The following is a 16990-nucleotide window of genomic DNA, read 5'->3' as shown; positions in this document are numbered from 1 at the left end:
GCCCTTATTGAGCTGTCAATTCAGCTCCGAAAAAACGTTCTGAAAAAGAGCAGAACATTTGCCAGTATTCTCCTCATCCTGAACCTTTGGCAGAAATCACTCAAGATAAGCTGTCTTGCAGATCCTTGAGAGGTCTCAGAAAGTGGGCTATTCTTTATCATGTTTCCATTCTTGGTTTACTAAAAATTAAATCCTTTGGATTGGAGGAAAGAAGACCACAATGGGAAGCATCTTGCTGCTTGCTATTCCTGGGTTGATGTTTTATTTAGGATTTTTCATCTGTGTAACTTGTATGAGGCATATCAGGTCTTGAATTTTTAGGTCTTGAATTAAATTCATACTAATTTTGTAAATTAAGTGTAAAGTGGGTCTCTGACCAATTTTTCAATTTTTTCTATGGTTATTTTCCATATCACTTTGAGTTGATTTTTTTTTTTTTTTGTCTTTTTTGTGCTATTTCTTGGGCCGCTCCCGCAGCATATGGAGGTTCCCAGGCTAGGGGTTGAATCAGAGCTGCAGCCACCGGCCTACGCCAGAGCCACAGCAACATGGGATCCGAGCCACGTCTGCAACCTACACCGCAGCTCACGGCAACGCCGGATTATTAACCCACTGAGCAAGGGCAGGGACCGAACCCGCAACCTCATGGTTCCTAGTCGGATTCATTAACCACTGAGTTGATTTTGATTTATATTTTTCTACACAATTTTAGTCTCAATGAGATTTTCTGGTTCAGTTTTAGAGCATTCTTTTATAATTAAAAAACATCCCATGAGCCTGTGTTTTTCGCTACTTCCTCATGCCATTAGGGGGTTGTACAATGTTTTTTACTTCTGGCTAGCTATGCCAGTAGTTTGCTTATTTTTTTGTCTTTCAAAAAGCACCTCTAATAACAATCATTTCAATTGTTTCTCTATTTTCTGATTTATTGGTTTCTATTGTTAGTTTCATAAATTTTTCCTTCGCTTATGAGCTTCCTCTTTTTCTAGCTTCTTGTGTTGACTGCTTTGTTACTAGCTAGTTTAGTTAGCTGGTTTTGGACCTATTTACCTGGCTAGTCTGTCTGCAGCCTGTTCTACTGAAGCTGTCATGGTCTGCACCAAATGACCTCCTGCTCTCTCTGGCACGGCTAGTTGATAAGTGTAGCCTATTCATTTGCTGTGAGGCCAGTCTTGAGAGAGATGATAGATATCAGTGTTCGTATCATCTCTTTCTCCTTCCTTTGTGGGCACATGGAAGTTTCTACTTCTGAGCTGCAAAATATTAAAAATTGGTAAGTCCAGGTAAAGATTGTATTTTTATTGCAACTTTTCTATAGATTGATCTTTTTTTAATAAAAAGTTTTTTGGAAAGTATAGCAGGCCCCTAATTTCCAGAATAACCTGGATGGGGCCAGGCATGAATATTCTATAAAATCACTCTAGGTAATGCTGACGCATATTCCCACTTAAAAATCAGCTGTAGAGATGGTGGGGAAAAGGAGTTCATTTCCTGATGAGCCACATGCACACCAGAGATATGATGGAGTACAAACCAAGAGTGGCAGGAAAATCCATTTGGGAAGGGGAGAGGGAGAAGAGGGGCCAGAAGAGAGGAAAAGTGAGGAGAGGGAGAAGGAACGGAGGAAGGGAGAAGAGAGAGAGGGAGAGAATGAGAGACTAAGCAGATGTGCATAGAGAAGTACATATCCCGAAAGAGAAAAAAGTGAAAATAACTGCCCTGGCTCCTATTAGCTTTTAAATTCTCAATCCCAGTTTTCATGAGGTCTGGCTATAAAGCAGGCTATACAGGTCTTTCCTTGGATGCCCAAGAAATCTAATTCATCCTGACCTCTCTTCCTCTGTACTTGCCCTACTTGGGTGAGCAGAAGTAGAGTTGTTTCTTGTAACAAAAATAGCTCCGGAGTTCCCTCCGTGGCTCAGCGGTTAACGAATCTGACTAGCATCCATGAGGACCCAGGCTGGATCCGTGGCCTTGCTCATTGGGTTAAGGATCTGGCGTTGCCGTGAGCTGTGGTGTAGGTTGCAGATGCAGCTTGGATCCTGTGTTGCTGTGGTTGTGGTGTAGGCCAGCAGCTACAGCTCTGATTTGACCCCTAGCCTGGGAACCTCCATATGTCCTGGATGCAGCCCTAAAAAGCAAAAAAAAAAAAAAAAAAAAAAAAAAGCCAGCTCCTACTGGAACTACTTCTTTAATAATAATATTGACAGTTTATTAAGTAACAGCAGCTATTCTCTGGTACATATACCAGTTAATCCTTACAGTATTACCATGCTCATTTCACAGATGAGGGGGAAAAAAGAGACAAAGAGAGGTTTACTAATTTACACACAATTGTACGGTTAGTTAAGCCATGGAACCAGGATCACGCCTATGTCCTTAGTCATGATGCCAGTATGCACTTGAGGCTAAAAATTGCCTATGGATTCAGCTTTGATTGAATTCTCATTTGCTATTTATTACTAAATGATGGCGTATAATCACACCTTTTTTATTTGCCCCAAGAGTTATTTAAGAAGGCATTTAAAAATTGTTTATGAGTTTCCACTGTGGTGCAATGGGTTAATGATCTGGCTTGTTTCTGTGGCAGTGCCACTTCTATCTCTGACCCAGTGTAGCGATTTAAAGATCTGGTGTTATCAGAGTTCCCGTCGTGGCACACTGGTTAACGAATCCGACTAGAAACCATGAGGTTGTGGGTTCGATCCCTCGCTCTGCTCAGCGGGTTAAGGATCCGGCGTTGCCGTGAGCTGTGGTGTAGGTCGCAGATGTAGCTTGGATCCTGCATTGCTGTGGCTGTGGTGTAGGCCAGTGGCTACAGCTCCGATACAACTCCTGGCCTGGGAACTTCCATACGTCGAGGGAAGCGGCCCTAGAAAAAGGCAAAAAGACAAAAAAAAAAAAAAAAAAAAAAGATCTGGTGTTACCACAGCTGTGGCATAAGTCCCAGCTGTGGCTTGGATTTGATCCTGGGCCCAGGAACTTCCACATGCCATGAGTGTGGCTGATAAAGGAAAAAACAAAAAACAACCCCCACCCCCCACCCCCAGCTGTCTAAATGTTGGCTTTTTTGGATTGGTTGGTTAAGATAAATTTTTTTTGTCTTTTTTTTTTTTTTTAGGGCTTCCCCTGTGGCATATGGAGGTTCCCAGGCTAGGGGTCGAATCTGAGCTACAGCTGCGGACCTAGCCACAGCCACGGCAACTCCAAATCTGAGCTGCATCTGTGGCCTACACCAGAGCTCATGGTAATGCCAGATCCTTAACCCACTGAGCAAGGCCAGGGATCTAACCTGCAACCTCATGGTTCCTAGTTGGATTGTTAACCACTGAGCCACGCTGGGAAGTCAGTATTCTTTGAGATTTTTTTTTCTTTATGCCTATTATAAGGTCAGTTGTTTTTGCTTTAAATCTCTATTCTGCTTTTCTCTGTACCTCTCTCTCCTCTTTAAAACTATAAAATCATTGAGGTCAGGAATTATGTCTTATTCATCTACTCATCTTTGCATCAATCAGAAGGTAATTGCTTAGAGGAGATTTGAATAAAATTTAGCGGCCTGAATAAATTTTGATCTTGTGGATTTGAAGAATGTTATACATGTAAAAAGGCCAGGAAGAGACTGTGCCATTTCTGTTGCTTTGATCCATCCTCTATGCTAACAGCAGTGATATCCAGATAGTGGCCTATTTTCAGAAAAACCTATAAGCTGAATGAGGCTCATTTGAAGCTGCATCCCAGGAGGGAACATGCACATTTTAAAGTATGAAAGTTAAAAAATACAGTTGTATTTATAAATGACCCTTAAAGCATGTCAAATTTTCTGTTAGTTAAAAAAGCACATGTAATATATACATATATTTATATATTTATGATACATATAATATTAATATGAAATATATAATATATAATATATAAACATGTAAAATAATATACATGTATATAAAGCCCATATAACATTTGCATTGGCAAAGAGAGAAGGGAGTTAGAACTTGAAGGAGTCAATATCAATCAGCGCATCTCTTTCACTTTATACATGTGGAAACAGGCTCAAAGACTTTGATTTTCCCAAGCCTACACCGTTAGTCCATGGCTCTAGTCAGGATTGCATTATATGGCCAGTTTTTAAAGTCTCTGTGTGTAGCTAATAAATCATCTTTATTCAAATTCCAGTATTCTTTTTTTAAAAAAAAATTCATAGAGGAATGCTTTATTGAAGATGGCTTTAAACTTTTTGTTTGTAATTTAATTTTCTTTTAAAAAATTGTATTAAAGTATAGTTGATTTAGAATGTGATACTCTTTTTTTAAAATATTTTGACTCTTGTGGTACTAAAACCAGAAAAGTATATTAAAGTGTACCAATACCCCTGTTTCTAATAATTTCTACTTGGATTCCTCCCAATCCCACCCTATTCCACCTCTTTGGAATATCAAATGCACAGATTTGGGTTATCATAATCCTTGATTTATGATACATTCTCATCATTGGTCCATGTTTTCATTATTTCAATCACTATAATATGTAAATGTTTATGAAACCATCATGCCAAACAAAAACTGAGACCTTGACAATAAGGTGCATCTACCTGTACGACCCCTCCTTTGTCTCACTCCATGTAAGGTAAACATCTGAGATGCATGTTCATCATTACCTTGTTTTCCTGTTTATGTAGTTTTATTGTATTCATATTTTTAAAAATTAAATTGAATTTATATTTAAATATCCACATGTGCTAGAGTATACTGAATAGCACAGAACTGTGGTCTTTTTTGTTTGTTTGTTTTTCGCCTTTTTAGAGCCACACCCCGAATATTGGAAGGATGTTCCTCATGGGTACTAGTCGGGTTCATTACCACTGAGCCACAGCGGGAACTCCCCACATGCTTTTCTTTTTATTCATTCCCACAGAGGGGATTTATGCTTGCCTAGTACTGACTTACCATTAAATGACTGATCTGGTATCTACATAAGATATTTTTGTCTGATAAATATTCTAATTGATTTTAAAAAACTGAGATACAGTTGACACATAACATTATGTTAATTTCAGGTGTACCACATTATTCAATATTTGTATTGGTATGAAATTTTATGGTCAGGATCAAAGCCACAGAAAGTTGTAGACTGCCATTCTGGAGACCCACCAGGTGATGCTGAGTCAGCAGGGCACTGCCTGGCTTTCCTCACTGGACCTTCATTTTGTAATGTGTGTGATACTAGTGAAACATTTCTCTCTGTTGCCACATCCAACACTGGCCAATGGGTGTGGCAGCTCTCATCAGGAACAAGTTGTGAGTGGGTTACCATGATGACTGTCCCTGGGAAGGAGGCGTCAAGGCAATGAGCATTCCTTTGGGCCCCTCAGCTAGCTCTTTCACTCCTTTACCAGGTTAGAACATCCTTCCAATCTTCAGGGATTTAGAAATACTCTTTACACAGAGGGAAACAATAATAGTAACAAACCATTTCACCAAAACCAGTGAGCTGTTTCTTCACAAACCATAAATCTAAGACTAATTGTAATTTGTTTCCTAATTATATTAACTCATACTCAGATTCTAACTGCCATGGTCTTTTCTGCAGAATTTATTCTAGTCCCTGCATTGTAATCTAAATCTCAATTTCAAATTCTAACTCTCTCTCAATTTCATAGATTCTTTCTCCTGAACCCCAGCCTCTGTCATCTTTCTCAACTCCTTTCTCTCATTCCCACCAAATTCTATTCAGACACAAGGAATTGCTACTTAGTTATTAGAACTTAATGTAAAAATTACATCCTGGAGCAGCTGCTCTTTATGCATCATCTCATCTACCTTATCCTCCTCAATGAGGTAGTCACATTAGTTTATCCATTTTATAGATGAGAAAACTGAGGGCTGATGAGATGAATTTGGTCAGAGTCTGTACCTCTAAGTGAAGCTAGAATTTGAACTAGTGTTTTTGTGGTGTTTTGTTTTAAATCATGATGTCTTTGACTGTAAGTAAAAGAAAACTTAAAGTGGCCATAACAATAATGAAATTATTTCATAAGAAGGTTTGTTAAGTCAGAGGCACTACATTACCATCAAGGACCCTGGCCTTTCTAGTCTACCATCCATCCTGGATTCAGGCTTTGTCTCCAGGTTAACTTAGCTCTCCACAAGGTTTTATGATGCCTGCCAAACTTCCAGCATCACATCCACAGAATTTCTAGAGACAGGAAAAGCCATGATTCCTCTTGTCCATCTCTCTAATTTGTTGTTCACCTTTTTAAAGAGCAAAGAAACTTTTCCTAGGATTCACCCTCATGCCAGCAGACTTGGCCTCATACTATCCAGACTGCTACAAGCCCATGCCTAACCAGTCATTGGCAAGGAGAATGTTCCACTATGATGGGCTTAGAGGAATCAAGACTTAATGCTATGGTTGGCTCCAAGCTTCCCTGAGGTTCCTGGCTGCTTGGTAGAACAAAATTAAAGTTCTGTTAGGAAGAAGGGAGATGGTTTTAGGGAATAGGTATGAAGTGTGCAAACAACAGTGTCTGTTGCAGAATCCAAAAGTCCAGGTTGTTAACCCTGACACGCTACTGCTATTCCGTGCTCTCTCCGCAGCTCCCACCCTTAGTCTAGCATATTCCATTCGAGCCAAATCCCCTACAGCTCTAGCTCTAAATGACACATACCAAGGTTGTGCAATTCCTGAGAGGTCAGTGAAACATGCTGGGTTAGCCCAGACACTGTAACAGTCTAGGGGTGGGTGGAGAGCAGAGCCTCTGCCTCCCAGAAAGGTGGACCAGCCTGGCTCTGACTTAGCCCCAGGTCTAATCATGCTTTCCCTGTCCAATCTCTTTCCCTGCATCTGTATTCTTTTTTTTTTTTTTTTGCCTTTGCTAGGGTCGCTCCCGCGGCATATGGGGGTTCCCAGGCTAGGGGTCTAATAAGAGCTGTAGCTGCTGGCCTATACCACAGCCACAGCAACATGGGATCCAAGCACATCTGTGACCTACACCACAGCTCACAGCAACGCTAGATCCTTAACCCACTGAACAAGGCCAGGGATCGAACCCGCAACCTCATGGTTCCTAGTCGGATTCGTTAACCACTGAACCACGACGGGAGCTTCACCCAGGTCTGTACTTCTCTTAGAATCTGAATTGTTTTCTTAACAAATTCAATCTGCCCCTTAATATTATTTATTTTTGTCTTTTTAGGGCTCACCCATGGCATATGGAAGTTCCCAGGCTAGAGGCTGAATTGGTGGCCTGCCAACACCACAGCCACAGCAACACAAGATCCGAGCCAAGTCTGTGACCTACACCAAAGCTCATGGCAATGCCGGATCCTTAAACCACTGAATGAGGCCAGGGATTGAACCTGCATCCTCATGGATACTAGTCGGGTTTGTTACCAGTGTGCCATGCAGGAACTTCCTGCCCCTTAGTTTTAAACCCCAACATTATCTTCATATCTCCTTCCCCTGAACTCCCACAGTGAGAAAACTTGTATCCACTGAATTTACTAACTATTCATTGATCTCCTATTTGTGTAGAAGCTTAAAGACAAAACTAGACAACTGGAAAGGAAATTAAGTTTTAGTAGCTATGTGCCAGGTGTTGGGATAAGTTCTTTCACACACACTATCTGACTTTATTCTTTTTTTTTCTTATTCTTTTTAAGGCTGCACCTGGAGCGTATGGAAGTTCCCAGGCTAAGGGTCAAATCAGAGCTACAGCTGCAGGCCTACGCCTCAGGTTGCAGCAACTCCAGATCCTTAACCCACTGGTTGGGGCCAAGGATCCAACATGCATGCTCATAGACACTATGCTGGGTTATTAACCCACTGAGCCACAATGGGAATTCCTGACCTTATTCTTAACAGCACCTTGGTAGGTTAGGCTAGGCTATTTTAAGAGTTAAGAGTTTAAGAGTTAAGGGATTTCAGGAAGTTCCTATGTGGTGCAGCAGGCTAAGGATCTGGTGTTGCCACAGAGTTAAGGGATTAGGGATTTAAGAGTTAAGAGTTTAGGGATGTTAAGAGTTTGGGGATTTCAGGAAGTTCCTATGTGGTGCAACAGGTTAAGGATCTGGTGTTGCCACAGCTGTGGCCCAGGTCCCAAGTACAGTGCAGATTCAATCCCTGGCCCAGGAACTTCAACATGCCATGGTTGCAGTAAAAAAAAAAAAAAAAAAAAAAAAAAAAGTTTAGGCATTTCAGGTTCAGAAGAAGTCACCTTGTTCAAAGAAGGTAGTTTGGCTCAAGGTCACAAGCTATTTGGAACGCATGACTGCCTGACTTCACACCTGTGTACTTTGCTCTACCCTGTTTATTGCTACAAAACATATTTGCATACATTAAGTTGAGTCTCACGACAATAACAGGGTGAATGGTACTATCTGCATTTTATAATTGAAGAGAGTAGGGTTCAGAGATACTAAACGACTTGTCCTAGTCATATGGAGCTTAGCCATTCAGACTCTGCCACTGTAGAGTGTGCCTGGCAGAGCAGGGCATATTTGTTGAATAGATGATGATCTGGACTATAGTAGTAATTCTTGTCAAATTATATTATTGAAAATAAACAATGTCACTGCCTAGAGTTCTCTAGGTTCCTTTTCTCCCCCTATAATCTCCCCTCTGGGCTTTCGTAGGAACTCTATCACCTTCCACCAAAACTCACAAAGAGTAGAATCCACATCTCCTCAGGGAGGTGCTCAGACAAGGGCTTAAGAAGGAAGGGCTCTCTTTTGAGACAGAGCTCAATGGACCTACAGTTTTAGTTCTCCCACCTCCCACTTCAGGGCTTTCTTGGGCCCTGGAGTGCCGCAGCTGTACTCAAGTCTTCTCCCTGCCCCCAGGTGGCAGGACTGTATTTGCTCTGGGACAGACAGACCCGTGAGCCTCTGCTCTCCTGTCCCGCAGGCCTGGGCCCTGGCAGTCATCCCACTGGTGCTCCCTCTCCTCTCCTCCCTGAGCCCCGCCTCCTGCCTCTGGCTCCACCTCACCGCCCTGGACACAGTCAGTACACACAGCCCAGAGGCTTAGCTCAAAGAGAAACAAAACGAACTGACTGGGTTCCCATGACTATGGCTAGCACCTTCATACCAGGGCTGAACCCTAAGAACCCACATTATATCCCAGGGTAAGACTTCTACCCAGAGCACACCCCTGTTAGCTTCTGGGAATAAGGGTAAGGATACAGGAACTGTGCCACCTGGGGGTGAAGTGGACATGATGGCGTGGGAGGCTTAGGGCCGGGACATCTATGTTGGATGGAAAAGGAAAAGCAAGGGAATAGGAGTAGCCAGGCTTACCATGAAGCTTTGTGTTGTGTTCTCCACGGTAACAGGGTAACAGTAGAGGGGAAGGGTTGAAAACACAGACAAAGAACTAAGAAATGCCTGCTCCAAATATACACACAGCTGAGTCCAGAAATGATCTGGGAGTGAGAGGTCTCTGTTCCCATCTCTGGGGACGGTGAGGCCAGGGGATTCTGGAGGTGAGTGGGTGAGACTTGTGCTACAGGTACACCGGACACTGCCCACTACTTCGGTTCAGCATGGGTCAGACCTACGGGCAGACAACTGGTCAGCTACTTCGCGGCTCTCCTGGCCTAGCGTGGCCCCCTGCCCATCGCACACTTCTGCCTCCCATTCGGTCTCCAAGATCTCCTGAGATTCCCAGGAGAAGCCTGCCTGTCAGGCGTGGACATGAAAGGCTCAGCTCCAGCATGATCCCTGGGTATACAGGTTTGTACACAGGTATGAACAGGTACCCCCAACCTAGAACAAGGGTCCCCCACACTAACAGAAATTTTCCTTATCCCCTGCCCGCCTAGGTTTTGTACCCCAGGCACAGTTCATCTTTGCCAAGAACTGCAACCAGGTCTGGGCTGAAGCTCTGAATGATTTTACTCAGTGGTATGGGGGACAAGGGAGTCAGGAGCTACCAAAGGAGGCCAAGGGAGAAAAAGACATGGAGAAAGACCAACAGCCAAAGCTGGAGGCAGAGGTGGAGGCGGAAAACGAGCCAGAGCTGGGGCAGGAGGTGGAGCAAGTAAGGCCAAGAAGGCTGAGGGGAGTACAGTGGGGTGGGAGTTGGAAGCCTTACCTCTCTGTGGCCAGGCCTGGGGTGACCGTGAGTAGTATGGCTGTGGGTACAGGGACGAGGGCTAGACTGCCAGCTCCACCTCCCTGGGAACTTGTGTTCCAGCCCAGGGGCTGAATTTGATAGTCATGTTTTTCTTGTATTAACTTCTCACAAGGCTTCCCCTTATTCTATGGATGACAGAGATCCTCGAAAGTTCTTCATGTCAGGTGAGAAGTTGTAGGTAACGACCAAAGGCATGGGGCGGGCGGTGCTCAGGAGGTCCTGGCTTAGTATTCCCCCTCCAACCCCCTAGGCTTCACTGGTTATGTGCCCCGTGCCCGCTTCCTCTTTGGCTCCAGCTTTCCTGTGCTCAGCAACCAGGCACTGCAGGAATTTGACCAGATGAAGTCACAGGGCAGATCCCAGAAGGATCCTAAACATCTTCCTCCACTTTCCAGGACCTACCCTCATAACCTAGGCCTTTTGCCTAAATATGGGGGGTATGTGCCAGGTAAGGCAAATCTCAGAGGGAGGCTTTGGGGACTGGAATATTTGCGTGTGTGTGTGTGTGTGTCCCTGTGTGTGTGATAGATGGAGGTGGTTTGGGGGTTGGTACCAGTAGATACGGGGGACCTTGGATCACGTGGTTCAGCTTTATCATTGCGGAGATAAGGAAACTGCTGTAGCTCCTAGTTGGGATTAGGATCAGATTTTGGAGGGTAGCTTGAAGGTTCTTGGTAGCTGGCTGAGAAATAACTTCTCGGCCTCCGGCTATAAATGACAGATTCTTTTCACCACACAGGGTATAAGTTCCAGTTTGGCCGCACATATGGGCATCTCACCCATGATGCTCTGGGCCTCAGCACCCTCCAGAAGCAGCTCCTGGCATAGGTACCTGGACTTCAAGTTCTCTCTTCCCTTTTCATCCTATCCCAGCCATCCTTTTGTAAAGAAGAAAGATGGGCTGAAGGGTGGGAGGAGGCACAAAGAGAGAATGGTTTGGAGGCCGAGCACCTTTTTTATTAATAGGTGTAATAAATAAATAAATAAATACATAAACAGAAGCCTGGGCTCCTCCTCCCTCTTCTGACCACCAGCACTGGCCACAGCCTATTTACAGCTGGAGGCTTAGGGGGCTGGCCCTAATACTGTCTTCCATCCTCCTCACCACTTGGCCTAGGGAACCCTGCAAATGGGCCTTCTGGTCACCTCCCCCCATAGGGATGTGCTGGGGAAATTCTGGCAGCCCAGTGCTGCGCCCCTCCCCTCCTTCCTGGGTGGAGGTCTGGACGGAGTCACTGGGACAGTTAAAGAGGAGTTATTAATACTGAGCACAGGGATATGTGGCCCCTAGCTCTTGGTCTACTCTCTGTAACCAAGCCAGAGGGCTTGGGAAGGGCTCTCAGGCTATGAGTCTAGGGGTCGTGAGGGTCCCTGAGGCCACCAACATGCACAGGGCCTCAGTTTTGGCTGCTTCCAGGGGTTGGACTTGGAGTTGGGGTCAAAGTCACATAGGCCAGAGGCACCAGGCCGGTGTCAGGGCCCCGGCTGCAGCGCAGCCAGTCTCCTCCGGCTGGCCCCAGCACCCGTAGGATATCTCCCTTGCGGAAGCTCAGCTGTCCAGGGCCTGTGGCCAGGTGGTGGCACAGTGCCTTCACCTCGCTGGGGAAACAACAAATGGAAGTCAGAGAAACCCCACCCAAAGCTAAACCCAGCCCCCAAATCCCTCTGTCTCCCAGGGCTCACCATGGAGATTTGGAAGGCAGGGCTGGAGAGTGTGGCTCCTGTAGGCTCTCCTTGGGCTCTGGTTCCCGGCGGGCACCCACCGTTTGTGCCACTAGTTGGAACATGGACTTGTCCAGGCTCAGCCAGTCCGAGGGTAGCCTAGGGGATAGCAGCCGGGTCTCTGGGTCTGTCTATGCCCTGACTTAGGTCAGGTTCCCGACTCCCTCAACCTACACCATGGGCTGTTTCTCACCTGTTTGTGGGCCGGGCCTCCCGCTGAGCCTTCCGGGACCCAAAGAGGTGTCCCCACTTGATGCCCCCAGGTGAAGGTTCTGAGGCTCCTTCCTCACTTTCTGCTGGGGGTGCAGCGGACCCCTCCCTCTCCCGACTGCGCCTCAGCTCAGCCAGTACAGAATCAGGAGGGCTCCCCATCCAGAAGGGCCAGCCCCTGTCCCGGCCAAGGGTCTCCTCAGGGGCAGGGCAGGCCTCAGCTCCCTCTACAACTCCCTCTCTTGGGGGTGGACCCCCACTTCCTGCCCCTTTCTTTTTCTCACTGCTGCTGCCACTGCTGCTATTGCTGCCACCACGGGGGAACCTAGAGCCCTCAGTGGAACCATCAATGTAGACCTGGGAGCTCTGCATGAGCTGATACCACCAGCCAGCCTGCCCGCTCCGGGCCCACCTGCCACGCCCCGAGCTCCCAGCTGCCTCTGTCTCCTCCTCTTCCTCCTCATCTTCCCCACCCTCTGGGGCACCCACACCCTTCACCCGCTCCCCATGGGCTGCCCTGTCCATGTCTCCAGGGCCCTCCTGGCCCCGGGAACGGGCCAACTGCAATGTTGAGTGAGCAGACAGCAGCAGGTCCTGGGACACTCTTAGCAGTTCCTTGTGCTGCCGCTGCTGCTGCCCACTTTGTAGCAGTCGGTGCTGGAATAGTAAGTCGAGACTGAAGGGCAGGAGGGCCAGAGGCTGTAGCAGCAGCAGCAGCTCCTCAAAGAGGCCAGGACACACTGTATGCGCTGCATTCAGGAAGCCCCATGGCTGGTAGTGGGTCTGGATGATATCTAGAGGAGTAAGAGAGAGGGACTGAGACACAAAGACAAGAACCTGGCCTGGGGTGGGCCTTTGAAAGGCAACCTGGGGAGTTCCCACTGTGGTGCAGCAGGATTGGTAGCATCTCTGCAGTGCCAGGACGCAGGCTTGATCCCTGGCCTAGCACAGTGGGTTAAAGGCTCTGATGTTGCCACAGGGAATGGATCTGATTCCCTGGCCGGGGAAATTCATATGCCACGGGGCAGTCATTAAAAAAAAAAAAAAGGCAACGTGGGCCGAGCCACTGCACAGGCTGTGTACTGTGCCACTTAGATGTACTACAGTGTAAATGATGCCCCTGAAGCTGTTCAGTATATAAACTATACAACCTTAAGTAGCAGCCTTGGGTTCAGAGCAGAGAAGAATTGAGTTTCCTGGCCACCCTGACTTCCAGACTGCTTGAGTATCGTGCTGACTCCAAGGCGCTAACACAAGCAGAGGCTGGGAAAAGTCTTGGGTAGAAGCCCAAGCTTTGAGGATGAAAGCTTATGAGGGTCTCCTGCCCGCTGCTAGCATCCAAAAAGATAGCTGTGCCTCCCCCTCTTTTTATCCTCTGTGGTCTGGCCTATATTGAGTTTGCAAGACAGAGCAGGGTTCTGAGCATTACCTTCATGATTATAGAGGTGATTAAACCAGAACTCCAGGGACCGGATGCTGTAGGGAGATAGGTGAAGAGTGTTGAGTCTTGTATGGATAGAGCCAGAAGATAAGGTACAAAGGAGACAGATAGAGGGGTCAGACACAGGGCAGAGGTACAGGTGAACATCTCCTTTGTATGGCAGGGATGTTACCTGGTTAATTTCATGTACTATAGTTGTAGAAAGTCAGTGGGGGTGCAGGGAAAGGGTGAACATGTGATTCACAAGCCAATCACTTCCCCTTAGAATGGAGTTGGCTTGCCCATGACCCAAGAAGTCAGGGAAGCTACTGAATGAGAGAATAGGGTAGCTCAGGACCAAAGGGGATGATCTTGGCCCATACTTGAGAAGGAAGAATACTATGATGTGAGTCCCCAGGTAGATTGGGTCAAGCAGGATTTGGAAGCAGTGCTGCAATTGAGAGGGTCAGGATTACAATATCCATGGAAACTGAAATTAATTTGCAAATAAGCCAGATTGTGGATTTGTAAAAGCAGAAGACTCTGTTGGCGATCAGTGCCAGACAGTGATGGGTCTGGTGGGAAACCAGTGACCTACTGAGAGAGTCTAGCTAGTAGGGGAGAAAGTGAGCCTAGGGCCTGGTCACAGATCCTACAGATCCACCCTTTCTGACTTAGTCTAGGGAGTTGGGTCTTCAGAGGCAGCAGAGCCCAGGAGAGAGGCCAGTGGTTTGCAGATTTCCACACACTCACTTGAGCAGGCCGAGGATGAAGGCGTTGAAGCGCATGGTATGACTGGTGAGCTCTGGAAATTGGCTGACTTTGTTGTACAGGCCGTGCAAAACCTTGGTAGATGGGCCTGGAAGGAAGCCAGAGTTGGAGGTCACGTGCCCAATTTATGGAACTCTAAAAAATTTAGCCTGGGATTCCCATCTTACCACCCAGCACTTACCTAACTGTGTAGAAGCCTCGACCACACTCCACGGTGTGTTCTTTCGTTGCCCGATGATAACGTCTAGCACAAAGGCCTTGAGCCCGTCCTCCAACACCGCCCGGACCGCAGGACATAAGTATTTCAGAACCAGGTGGCCTACATTGGGGCTCACAGAACTATTCCCCAGCTTTGCCTGTGGATGCAGTAGGGAAGTACAGAGCATCATCTGGAGCCTGACCTTGGTCCTCTCTGGCTCCATTAGTCTTTATGGTGCCTCTCTTGCAATCACAGACCTAAGTACCCAACTCTGAGCTCTAAATGCAAGAGAGCAAGGGAAGGTGGTAGCACAGAACAGGGGAAGGTCAGCAGGTTAGAGCTCAGTTGTCCACAGTTTCTTGCCTACCTTTACCCCAGGATCCCGGCTTGTGCCAAAATGGGCCACTATGAGGTCTACAGCAGTGTTAACAGCTTTCACCAGCCCTGCAAGTGAAAATTTGATGTGATAGGTTCTTAAGCAAGTCTCAGGGCAACTCAGCTAGGACTGAGCCCTTAGTGGGAAGAGTGAAGGGCTTACACACACACACACACACACACACACACTATCAGCTAGGACTGAGCCCTTAGTGGGAAGAGTGAAGGGCTTACACACACACACACACACACACACACAATCTCTCTCTCTGCATAGGCACCAGGCCCTGGGCTCTTTCTGTTTCTGCCCAGCTCTCAAGCTCCTCCTCTCTTCACCTCCCTGCCTGGATTCCATTGTTAAGACACTAGGGAGTTCCCATTGTGGCGCAGTGGTTGGCAAATCCGACTAGGAACCATGAGGTTGAGGGTTCGGCCCTGCCCTTGCTCAGTGGGTTAACGATCTGGCGTTGCCGTGAGCTGTGGTGTAGGTTGCAGACGTGGCTCGGATCCTGCGTTGCTGTGGCTCTGGCGTAGGCTGGCGGCCACAGCTCCGATTCGACCCCTAGCCTGGGAACCTCCATATGCCGCAGGAGCGGCCCAAGAAATAGCAAAAAGACCAAAAAAAAAAAGACACTCAACATCCTCACTTCCTTGCCCTCTTACTCCAAACCTGGATCAATCTAACTATCTATCTTCTTCACTCTGAGAAACCAGGCTATTGGCTGCTATTGGAGAGAGTCAGGGCTACTCACACCAGTGCCTGGGAAGGGCACATCTGTGATGTGTGCCTTACAGAACCCTCTGCTTTGCTTTCAAGTTTCCACACCAACGCTTCGCCCCTCTTCTCAAGCCCTTGGTTCTGTCTCACAGAGAACAGGCCACTGGTCATGAATTCAACTTCCCTCTCCATCCAAAAGGCAGAACTACATTACATCTATCCTCTCTCCTGCCTGCCCTCCCTTACTCCCTTTCCGTCTTGGAGGAAGGTGGCTATTCCCCTTCTTGCCCAAGTTTCTTCCCCCGCTCTAAGCTCTGAATTCCCTACTCTGCCTCTGCAAGGGACTTTAGCTTCATCTCTCTCCATTTCAGAGGCTTCTTTTTATCATCCCACAGTTATGCTGAACTCTTTCCCCACCAACTCACTTAAACAGCTCTGCTAAATAGACTGGTTCCTTGCCAGTCCTCCTCTTATCAGATGTTACCATCACTTACCCAAGCTGCTGGGCGCTGTAGTACTGGAGCTCCCCCAGTGTAGCACATGGGCACTATTTATGCCACAGCAGACTCCCTCACTCTACTCCCCGAGGGAAGAAAATGAAGCCTGACTCTTAAGCACCTGATAAATGACCCTCGTTCACTTGCAAATACTCACGATCCACAGTACACAGGCTTCTGCCTCTTGCCCCAATGCTTGTGCTAATCCTTCCCAGCACTTGCAGTTCTAATACAGGGAAATATTCTGAAGGGCTGGACAAGGGGGCAAGAGGCACAAATAGATAGTGACAGAAGAATTCCTAGCCTGAGCTAGGGGTAATATTCACCTTTTTTCTGAAGCAGGTCAATGGAAACAGCCTCTGAGTTGCCATCTGGGGACAGACAAAACTCAGCTGGAGGCTTCTCAGTCAAGGAAAAAGGGTCTTGGAAGTCAGGGCAGGTCAGTGGTAACGGCTTCACTACTTGACCTGGAAAGGGGAGAAAAATGAATCCCAAGCAACAATCCTTTTGAGCTGCAGCTCAGTTCTGTGCCTCATGCCCTCTGAGACATATGCTTTTGGGACTGACCCCATTCTCTAGCCCTTCCTGGTTGTGGCAGAGCCTGCCTTGGGTTTACGGGAGACCTAGTCCACACACCATTTAGCCGGCAGTTCAGATGCCCAACAGCACTGAGGGAGCCAGGGAATTCAAAGATGGGGTTCCTTCGGGCTAGCCGAGCTTCCTGTGGCCTTCGGTCTAGGCTCCCTGACAAACCAGGTGGCCCTAGGGGGTTCTTCCTCCTGTATTCCCGCCACTTGAGTGCTTGAGGAGATAGGTGGTTGGCTGAAAGCAAAACAGATTAGCAGAAGAGACAGGAAATAGTTAGCAGGAGACAGCATTTATATCCACCCAGTGGGCCCATATAAAGTATGAGCATTGGGGTATTATCCAGAGATGCAAACATTTTAACC

At 46.9% G+C, this 16990-nt stretch overlaps 2 protein-coding genes across 17 annotated transcripts in view; one reads left to right on the top strand and one right to left on the bottom strand.

The window, feature by feature from the left end:
- Window positions 1–8931: 8931 nt before the first annotated feature.
- Window positions 8932–11129, top strand: CIMIP2B (ciliary microtubule inner protein 2B). 2 transcript variants are annotated; one of them, NM_001243630.1, is made up of 6 exons: window positions 9019–9118; window positions 9502–9725; window positions 9815–10032; window positions 10241–10292; window positions 10379–10576; window positions 10868–11129. In NM_001243630.1, exons 1-6 carry the CDS (start codon window positions 9057–9059, stop codon window positions 10954–10956), a joined length of 843 nt encoding a protein of 280 aa, NP_001230559.1. In that variant the 5' UTR covers window positions 9019–9056; the 3' UTR covers window positions 10957–11129. The 2 variants fall into 2 exon arrangements, with proteins under 2 accessions (XP_084824082.1, NP_001230559.1); XM_084967956.1 differs by lacking the exon at window positions 10868–11129 and having other exon boundaries at window positions 8932–9118; window positions 10425–10619.
- RUSC2 (RUN and SH3 domain containing 2) overlaps window positions 11064–16990 on the bottom strand; it is a 57323-nt gene continuing 51396 nt past the window's right edge. For 8 of the 15 annotated variants that reach the window (XM_005660219.3, XM_084988555.1, XM_001927812.6 and 5 more), the window contains 9 exons: window positions 16677–16862; window positions 16367–16507; window positions 14818–14894; window positions 14433–14607; window positions 14234–14339; window positions 13490–13536; window positions 12044–12854; window positions 11812–11949; window positions 11064–11727 (listed from right to left, as the gene is read on the bottom strand). In XM_005660219.3, coding sequence (XP_005660276.1) covers window positions 11526–11727; window positions 11812–11949; window positions 12044–12854; window positions 13490–13536; window positions 14234–14339; window positions 14433–14607; window positions 14818–14894; window positions 16367–16507; window positions 16677–16862 — 1883 coding nt within the window. In that variant the 3' untranslated portion in view covers window positions 11064–11525. The remainder of the gene's footprint in view (window positions 11728–11811; window positions 11950–12043; window positions 12855–13489; window positions 13537–14233; window positions 14340–14432; window positions 14608–14817; window positions 14895–16366; window positions 16508–16676; window positions 16863–16990) is intronic. The other 7 variants (XR_014823224.1, XR_014823246.1, XR_014823218.1 and 4 more) reach the window with 1 other exon arrangement.

Source organism: Sus scrofa, chromosome 1 (assembly GCF_054392235.1).
Source record: "Sus scrofa isolate SSC_HxYL_T2T_F1_AM1 chromosome 1, Sscrofa_HxYL_maternal_Yorkshire_Landrace_v2.0, whole genome shotgun sequence".
In the NCBI taxonomy this organism is placed as follows: domain Eukaryota; kingdom Metazoa; phylum Chordata; class Mammalia; order Artiodactyla; family Suidae; genus Sus; species Sus scrofa.
Note: the sequence above shows the minus strand (reverse complement) of the source record. Positions and strands in the feature narration are given on the sequence as shown.

Bases quoted from the DNA above. Each gene is read 5' to 3' on its own strand.
- CIMIP2B (NM_001243630.1), top strand. From the start codon at position 9,057: ATGACTATGGCTAGCACCTTCATACCAGGGCTGAACCCTAAGAACCCA. The intron at 10,033-10,240 runs GTAAGGCCAAGA...ACTTCTCACAAG, and splicing joins TGGGGCAGGAGGTGGAGCAA to GCTTCCCCTTATTCTATGGA. The intron at 10,577-10,867 runs GTAAGGCAAATC...TTCACCACACAG, and splicing joins ATATGGGGGGTATGTGCCAG to GGTATAAGTTCCAGTTTGGC.